This window comes from Berghia stephanieae, chromosome 1 (genome assembly GCF_034508935.2).
Source record: "Berghia stephanieae isolate SIO BIC M18660-M18661 chromosome 1, UCSD_Bste_1.3, whole genome shotgun sequence".
NCBI lineage: Eukaryota > Metazoa > Mollusca > Gastropoda > Nudibranchia > Aeolidiidae > Berghia > Berghia stephanieae.
In genome coordinates, this window is record NC_088360.1 from 22,869,970 (window position 1) to 22,879,969 (window position 10,000).

Here is a 10,000-nt window from a genome sequence, read left to right on the forward strand (position 1 = left end):
GCATAAAAGTGTATCCAGAGGAGAAAAACATTATAAATTTGAACGTGTTTTGACTTTTATACATTCTGATCACATGACATGTGAATATGTTCTAGCCAGCATGAAGAATATAAAGTACCGATTTTCTTTGATTAGAACCAAGCTGCTCGTTGCTGGGCAGATGTGACATCAGACTATTGAATCCTTGTAGCTAATTGCCTACAAAGAACTTTATTTCTTGCTGATCTCTGAGAAACAGTCAAGCAGTCCACTTAATGGAATGCAGAGTTAGATTCTAATATCGTTGTGAGTCTCATGTAATGGCATGACAAATGCTTTTTTCTGAGCTTGAAAAATTTTGAAGCTTACACATATTAAGCTTAATGTCTTTACTCCTCATTAAATACATTTGCCATCATTTACTCCTCCAGCAGGTCATACGGAATGAAATGTTCATTTCATAAAGTATAAGCCACCAGTTATGCATATTTTTGTATCAGCTATCTTACATGTATTAAACACCTTTGTCATTAAACTAAACTTAGCCATTTTAAACTAGTTTAAAAGCTTGTTAAGACAGCTATTTTATCACATTACATAAAGCATACGTTAATGGCCTTCATTCACGACGTTAAGATTTAAGCATTTCACTATTTCTTCTTATGGTAATGTGTGATTTCAAGCAACTATCATCTGTAACTGCCTAGATTGGCTTTTTAAAAAATCATGCACCCATTAGAATTCACAATTTTTACTTTTGTCTATTCTTAATAATATTGCATTTAATTCAAAAAGCTATGTATTATTATCAGCAGTTGTACATGATTATCAAAGCACAGTAAGGTGACTAAGAGATGCTGCAGTAGTACGGAAGAGATACATGAATACTCAATGATAGGACCAAAGGTGGAAAGACACTCGTAAGACTTTTATCATTGGGCTATTTAGACATTCAGGTAATTCATCCACAACCACATAGATATCCACAAACTGATTTAATAATTTATAATTGAGCTTTTATATAGCGCAATATCCACTAAAAGTGCTCAAAGCCTTTACAAGAGGTCCCTAACCAACAGCAACACGTAACATGTAGAACGAGACATGACGCCTGCGAAGCTATATTACAATTTTTCCGACAAAGACAACGATGTTAACGGCCAGGTACTCATTTTACACCGGAGTACAGTCAGAGAATGTGAGTAAAGAGTCTTTTCCAACGACTTAACTATGCGCTGAGTGAGGCTCGAACCCAGGACCCTCTGATCCGAAAGCGAGTGTCATACCACAAGACCACATAGCCGCAGTTTTCAGTCAGATATCAGTTAAATTCTTCATTCACACATTCAGTTTTCATGGATTGTTGTCACTTTTATCTACAGTTAGTGGATATCCATTCGGTCAGTCGTGGATGAATTAACTGGACGTCTACACGGCCCATTAGACAACAAAAATTATCAATATTCAACTTGTTTTGGAGAATTCATTCCACGTTTGGTTCCAACAATCGGTAAATGGGGAGATAACATTGCTGGTATTATAATGGAAATGAATTACGTTGTTGTATATCATCATAATAGTGATAAATAATGACTTGGATGTAAGATGACAATTGTGACTCCTCACCTCAAAACGGTATTAAGTCGGGATGATTAAAATGCTGAAAATTGAATTTGAAGCCAGAAATATCAGACTTGCGTTGAGTTTATAAACTTTATTGAGGAGAATGAATATCATATTTCAGGTTGCTGAATACCAATCATTCATAATTTTGTCCAGTTTAACTTTAATTTGACTTTTTAGTATCTGGTTCATCCCGACATAATACCGTTTTGAGACGTTGAGTTACAATTTAATATCATAAGATCAAAAATACAATTTACACAGATAAATATGACTTGATGAAGTCAAAGCTTTTTTTAATGTTGGCGATACAATATGTCATTCACAGTCTCAAAACAGTATATTAAGTCACGTGACTCAAGTGCTGAGATTGAATTCATGGCCACAAATATGTAACTTGGTGTTTATTTCTTTTCGTTATAACAAAAAAAAAAAGTATTTCTTCGGAGCCGGAGTTTATCCCGGTTTCTATAGCGTGAAACAGACAATAGCAATTTTTGCTTGTTACCCTTTGGATAGGAAATTAGACTATCGCAAACTATCTTCCACCAGGTCAAAGAGACCCAGCTACCTATTTATTCACTGCTGTGTAGACGGGGGGGGGGGGGGCAGAGTGGGTAGGGAGGGATAAGAAAACAATCACGACTGCATCTGGGATCGATCTTGGTCCCTTTACATATAAAGCAGGTGCTCTACCAACTGAGCTATCAGAACCCCCTTTTCATTAGGGTGGGTAAGAATAAATACTATTTCTCAAATTGCCACCCCCACCCCCAAAAACCCCCCAAAAACCCACTCCATACTTTGTATTACTCATCGTCTTATTTCCTAAAGTCATTTTTCACTGTCCAAATTCCTCCAGACATAATACATTGTTGAGACGGTGGATCACAAACGATGACATCATCGTCATCATTCAATATAGACACAATGACAAGAAGAACAATATTTTAAAAAACTTATGACAAATGATAACAAGGAGATCTTGCCTGTATCTTATCCAGCCTGCTCTGGATGGCGTGCCGATCTCCAGACACATCTGAGCAGGCCGTCAGTTTCTCCCTGACAGAGTTGAGCCATTCCACGCAAGAGTTGTACATGTCATTGTATTTCTGGTGGTCGCTGACAAAGTCTTCGTACTGGGTCACCCTCTCCTGAGGACGGCATTGGGAAAACAAATGTATGAGATTAAACTTAGTTTTTAGTTGATTTACGGCTATGTGGTCTGGTGGTATGACACTCGCTTTCAGATCGGAAGGTCCTGGGTTCAAGCCTCGATCAGTGCATAGTTGAGTACTTGGAAAAGACTCTTTACTCGCATTATCTCACCATACTCAGGTGTAACATGAGTACCTGGCCATTAACAGCGTTGTCTTTATCCGAAAAAATTGTAACATCACCTTACAGGCGTCATGACCCGTCCTACATGTTAAATGTTGCTGTTGACCAGGGACCCCTTGTAAAGCGCTTTGAGCACATTTAGTGGATATTGGTGGATATTGCCCTATATAAAAAAAAAGCTCAAGCTCAGCTCAAAAAATCAATAAGTCATCTTCAAAAATTAAAATTAAAATAATAATAATAATAATAATAATAATAATAATAATAATAATAATAATAATAATAATAATAATAATAATAATAATAATAATAATAATAACAATAATAATAATAATAATAATAATAATAAACAGTCATATCGCTATGACATCTGTCTTCAATTCATGATCCTTAAATAGAAGGCATGACAAAAACCGACCTGCCAACCCTTCACATTCCAAAAGTGGAATCAGAACACCTAAAAATAGGAATTTGAGAACAAAAAATTAGGAATTTCACCTTTTTAACCCCCCCCCCCCCCCCCTCCCTCACACACACACACACACACACACACACACATACACCTCTTTGTTCTTTTTTTCTTCTTACCATTATCATCATATTTTGAAAATCGGAATTTTAGAGACAATGGCAGATAGTACAAACAGGAAGAGTGAAAATAGGAATGATTCCGCCAAAAGTGGAAGGGTTGGCAGGTATGCAAAAGTCACACATCAATTAAAGGTAACAAAAGTATGGAGACAGCTGATATGAAGTGCCAGAAGACAATAGAGAATAAAAATTTTTTTTTTTTTCGCGGCAGTGGTGGGGTTTGAACCTGCGACCTAATTGGTACGACAACTCCGCCTGGCAGGTGAGAGCGTGGCTCTACCGTGTGAGCTATCCACGAACACAAAAATATTCGTTTCAAACCCAAAGTCATTTCTAGATCCCTCTCTCCCCCACTTCTTGAGATCGCCGATTCGTTCACCACCATCACGAAGTAATTTTGACCAGCAGTTAAGCTTAATAGCCAATATTCTCATCACAAACATATAACATAGAAACGATTGAGACATTGAGTATGCTCCGGTGTATGGGGTGAATTTTTAATTCAGAAAAGTGAGTGGAGCAGGCACTTATGTTGGTAACAACAAGATATGAAGTGAGTAGAAAAGTGCCAGAAGACAATAGAGAATAAAAATTTTTTTTTTTTTTTTTTTTTCGCGGCGGTGGTGGGGTTTGAACCTGCGACCTATTTGGTACGACAACTCCGCCAGGCAGGCGAGAGCGTGGCTCTACCGTGTGAGCTATCCACGAACACAAAAATATTCGTTTCAAACCCAAAGTCATTTCTAGATCCCTCTCTCACCCACTTCTTGAGATCGCCGATTCGTTCACCACCATCGCGAAGTAATTTTGACCAGCAGTTAAGCTTAATAGCCAATATTCTCATCACAAACATATAACATAGAAACGATTGAGACATTGAGTATGCTCCGGTGTATGGGGTGAATTTTTAATTCAGAAAAGTGAGTGGAGCAGGCACTTATGTTGGTAACAACAAGATATGAAGTGAGTAGAAAAGTGCCAGAAGACAATAGAGAATAAATTTTTTTTTTTTTTTTTTTTTTTTTTCGCGGCGGTGGTGGGGTTTGAACCTGCGACCTTATTGGTACGACAACTCCGCCTGGCAGGTGAGAGCGTGGCTCTACCGTGTGAGCTATCCACGAACACAAAAATATTCGTTTCAAACCCAAAGTCATTTCTAGATCCCTCTCTCACCCACTTCTTGAGATCGCCGATTCGTTCACCACCATCGCGAAGTAATTTTGACCAGCAGTTAAGCTTAATAGCCAATATTCTCATCACAAACATATAACATAGAAACGATTGAGACATTGAGTATGCTCCGGTGTATGGGGTGAATTTTTAATTTAGAAAAGTGAGTGGAGCAGGCACTTATGTTGGTAACAACAAGATATGAAGTGAGTAGAAAAGTGCCAGAAGACAATAGAGAATAAAAATTTTTTTTTTTTTTGTTTTTTTTTTTTTTTTTTTCGCGGCGGTGGTGGGGTTTGAACCTGCGACCTTATTGGTACGACAACTCCGCCAGGTCGCAGGTTCAAACCCCACCACCGCCGCGAAAAAAAAAAAAAAAAAAAAAAATTTTATTCTCTATTGTCTTCTGGCACTTTTCTACTCACTTCATATCTTGTTGTTACCAACATAAGTGCCTGCTCCACTCACTTTTCTGAATTAAAAATTCACCCCATACACCGGAGCATACTCAATGTCTCAATCGTTTCTATGTTATATGTTTGTGATGAGAATATTGGCTATTAAGCTTAACTGCTGGTCAAAATTACTTCGCGATGGTGGTGAACGAATCGGCGATCTCAAGAAGTGGGTGAGAGAGGGATCTAGAAATGACTTTGGGTTTGAAACGAATATTTTTGTGTTCGTGGATAGCTCACACGGTAGAGCCACGCTCTCACCTGCCAGGCGGAGTTGTCGTACCAATAAGGTCGCAGGTTCAAACCCCACCACCGCCGCGAAAAAAAAAAAAAAAAAAAAAAAAAATTTATTCTCTATTGTCTTCTGGCACTTTTCTACTCACTTCATATCTTGTTGTTACCAACATAAGTGCCTGCTCCACTCACTTTTCTGGAGACAGCTGACTGCTATACGGTATAATTATGCAAAAAGCAGAGGGTAATTTATAAAATAGTTGATTTAAATGTCAGTTATGAAAGGAAGGGGCAAAGAAGGGAAAAGATGAGGAGGTGGAGGAGGAGCAGAAAGAGGAGAAGGAGGAGGAGGATGCAGAAGGAATGGAGGGTTAAGAGCAGGAGGAGGACATTCCATATAAATGGGGGCCGTGGATAGCTCATACCAGGCCAGGAGGAGTTGTACCAGTAAGGTCGCGGGTTTGAGCCACCATCCCCTCCGCGAAGTTTTTATTCTCTACCATCTTCTGGCACTTTCCTACTCACTTCATTTCTTGTTATTACCAAAATAAGAGGCTGCTCCACTCACATTTCTGAATAAAAAATGTCCTACCTTAGCAGCAGCACAGAGTTTCTTGTATCGGGTTGCTGTCTGGGTGGTAAATTTGGCCAGTTCCTGGTCACTGCTGCTGGTTTTGACCAGGGTATTGGCCTTATCACTGATGCTCTCTATGACACGTTGGTAGGACAGCACGTCTTGTTGTAAGGCCTAGATGAAAGAACATAGAAATATTTATTGTCATGATGATGATTAGGATATCTGTTAGAATTAAAACCACGTTTTACTTCTTTATTGGATGAGACCATGTGGATATTGGTTTAAAAGCCAAATAGATAAAACTAAATTACCAAGATATCGACAGACAAAAACAAAAATACAAGAGCTGGCTAGTATTCATTCACAACACACTCAAAAATTTGAATGACCAGGTAAATCTTTTAACTCACTAAAAATTCTAATTATTGATATTCATACCAAAATTTTTCATTTGGACACACTGTATTGTACCGTCATGACATCTCTGTGTTGATGATGTAAACACATAATCTTTCGACTTTATCTATTTTTTATTTTTTTCTCAATATCATTCATATATTCCAGTTTTCTGACAGATGAAATCATTTTATTTTGATTTTAGAAAAATCGGTATCGGTAACTGTTCCGTTAAAAACCACTACATAACCAACTGGTGTTTGTTTACCTTATAATTATGCAGCTGTGTTTTCTTTTCTTCTAGAGTGGACCTCAGAGGAGTGGGTCCCTCCAGCTGTGACTCCATCTGTCTGAGCCAGTGCTCCACCTGACCATAACTTTCGTCGAATGAAGTCCACTGTACCAGGGAAACCTCAAGTTTCCTCTGGATGGCAGACAGATCATCGAAGAGACTCTCGTAGCCCAGCTTGAGTTTACGAAGGTCTTGCCTGATGCCTTCTCTGCCATCTGGTGCAGTGCTAGGGTAAAGTCTCTCCCCTGCCTCCACACACTGGTTCAGCTTAGCAAAGCCAGCATCCCTCTCACGGACAAGATCCTGTTTAAGTCGTATTATTAATAATTACAATGATTCATTGAGAGCACTACAAATTGTGTATTCTATGGATGAAATCTGGGTAATGTAAATGTTGCTGCTCGAAGCTTGAAGAAATAAATAATAATGTGAAAGTGAATGTAAGCTTCAATTTAATTACAAAAACAGATCAAATGAACGTTTCAGGTTTCCCCTTTATCAACAAAACAGGATGAATGAAACACCACAGATGAATCAATTTCACATTATTATTTATATGGATGAAATCATGACTTAAAAAAAACAAAACAAGACCATCATCTTAAACATGACGCTCAAATCATGATAGTTATAATAAATATAACATTTCCATTAAAATACATGATTTTAATATACTGTGACGTTTCCAATACTCAAATATAAATCTCCAAGATAAAAAAAAACCATTTCTAAAAACCCATCTTATCCACTTTTTTCCAACAGTTTTATACATCGGAAATCCCAAACGTGTTCAAGTGAGTATCAATAATATATAAATGTACAAACAATTTGAGAACGTAACGGAATATTTCTATCACTTACCTGGACTTTATCCAGCCTGTCCTCCAATTCAGCCCTGGTGCCTCCCATTGAGGAACATTGAGAGAATTTCTGTTTGGCCCTGTCCAGCCACTGAGTGCTTTCGGCGTATTTACTCTTGAAAGTCTTGTGGTCATCAACGTTTTGCTCACATCTCTTGATCAGATCCTTGGAAGGTGAGAATTTATTTACGTATAAGTATTTGATATTTTAAGGTGAAATTTGATATTAATTACAGTAAATCACATTAGTGCATGTTTCATTATTTTCACATTATTTACATCGTTATTGTAATTACATAAAACCAACTGCTAGCCTGTGTTCACAGCAAAGAGACGAACTATGGAGCAGGAACTCGTGTTAGATAAAGATCTGAAAAAGAGGCTGGACAACATCTTAGTTACATATGGCGGCTCAAATGAAGAAGAACGTAGCTAATCATACTCTATAATATGACCAATGCCGTGCTCTTATAACATGATGAAAAAAAGATTGGGTGTTCTTACTACAGCCATTGAAAAAAAATCCAACAAACTTCAAAAATTTTTTGTTTAATTGATCTTTTATATAGCGCAATATCCACTAAACATGCTCAAAGCGCTTTACAAAGGGACCCTGGCTAACAGCAACGCTTAACATGTAGGACAAGACTTGATGCTTGTTAGGCGATATTACAATCTTTTTTGGACAGAGACAATGCTATTAACGGTCAGGTACTCATTTTACACTTGAGTATGGTGAGAGACAGGGAGGAATGGAGAGAGATAATTCATGCAGTATCCGAAGCCTGGACCAGGCATGGAACCTAGAAGAAGAAGAAGATGGTGAGAGAATGTGAGTAAAGAGCCTTTTCCAAGGACTAGACAATGCGCCAAGCAAGGCTTGAACCCAGGACCTTCTGATCCGAAAGCGAGTGTCATATCACTAAACCATATAGCCACACTAGTGATACGACAAAACAGTGGATTTTTTCAGTATGTGTGGGTTAAAATTGATTGGTTTTAGTAAATTTTATAATAAAAATGGATTTCCTGTGATACTCACTTTTCCAGAAGTCAGCAGTGCTTGGTATCTAGTGCTTAGCTGGGAGACAAAGTTTCCGACTCTTGTCTCGGAGGTCAGTTGTTGAAGGGTTTGGGCTTCATCGGTAAATTTGTCCATTTCTCGTTGTTGGCCACGGATTTCTTGGACCAGTTCCTGTAATAAAATGAATCAGTATAAGGCGAATGAATTATTTGTCCCTTTATTATTAATGTCCAATACAGCGGCCACCATCACTAGGACAACTTGTATGAAAATATTATTTCAAAGGGTCTGATGAGTTCTAATAATAACTTAACTCAACTTAACTCAATAAATTTCTACTAATAACTTTAACTCAACAACTCACAAATCATGCAACTCATAAAAACGATAGAACACTGAGATAAAACTCGTATGTATGGGCCATTATGATTATGAATTAGTTACCAATCAAGGGAATGAACCGAGTAACGAAAGCATTCTCATTCATTAAAAAGCTAATGAATTAGGTTGCTGGAACATCGTTTTGTTCCAAACCATTATATTTTACAAAGGTCTATCATCAAGAAAAAAAACAACAAAAACCCAATATTTTTAGTATATCAAATTGCCTTTCCTAAATATATTTTCTTTCTTTTCCTTAGCCTTAGATCCTGTTTTCTTCTTACCTTAACTCAATTCAATTCAATTCAAATATTTATTTATTGTCGGCATTTAAAAAATGTTTCATAGATAATGTAGTCAGGCTAATAGAAGCCTTTGACCGACATAGGTTATAACACATAGTGCATAAAAATACATAGTAATACATTTTCCCTTAAAACATTCCCACATCAAGATTCCAATCATGACACACAAAGAAAAGAAACATAATATATATATATATATGTGTGTGTGTGTGTGTGTGTGTGTGTGTGTGTGTGTGTGTGTGTGTGTGTGTGTGTGTGTACGGTTCGATTAATTACAAATATTTCATTTGCATGGCTGGCCATTCCATGAGAGGATATGATATTTGAAAACATTAAAATTTGAAATTTTCCTGATGTGCTCGGGAAGTTCATTCCTTATAATAAATATGTAGAAGAATCAGCTAGACAGAGATGTTTATGCATTTAGACCACAATGGTAAACATTGGGTAAACCAAAGTATACTTTAATAAGGTCATGAATGGTAAACAAACAGGAATTAAATGAAAAATTGAACAATTTGGTGAAAAATCAATTCATGAGACGGAGTCTGTAGTCAACTGTAATAATCAGTGCAATATGCTAAAGGCAACCCAGAACAGTCTGTCATGCAGTGAGTTATGAGAAGAGAAGAACCTTCTTTGATCAAATAAAATACATTCCGAATTCTTTGCAGCAAAATGTGCATTTGAAAACCTCTCTTTACGGTATTTTAAAAGATCTTAATTTTTCATATTGTAAAATGATGAAACTTGAAAGAATAACAGAGATGCA

The 10,000-nt window shown here is 37.2% G+C and overlaps 1 protein-coding gene across 4 annotated transcripts in view; it reads right to left on the bottom strand.

The window, feature by feature from the left end:
* The window catches only part of LOC144970464 (muscle-specific protein 300 kDa-like), a 503,594-nt gene that overhangs the window by 305,307 nt on the left and 188,287 nt on the right, over positions 1–10,000 (bottom strand). For all 4 annotated transcript variants that reach the window (XM_078910148.1, XM_078910139.1, XM_078910156.1 and 1 more), the window contains 5 exons: positions 8,561–8,713; positions 7,520–7,684; positions 6,635–6,961; positions 5,986–6,141; positions 2,592–2,756 (listed from right to left, as the gene is read on the bottom strand). In XM_078910148.1, coding sequence (XP_078766274.1) covers positions 2,592–2,756; positions 5,986–6,141; positions 6,635–6,961; positions 7,520–7,684; positions 8,561–8,713 — 966 coding nt within the window. The remainder of the gene's footprint in view (positions 1–2,591; positions 2,757–5,985; positions 6,142–6,634; positions 6,962–7,519; positions 7,685–8,560; positions 8,714–10,000) is intronic.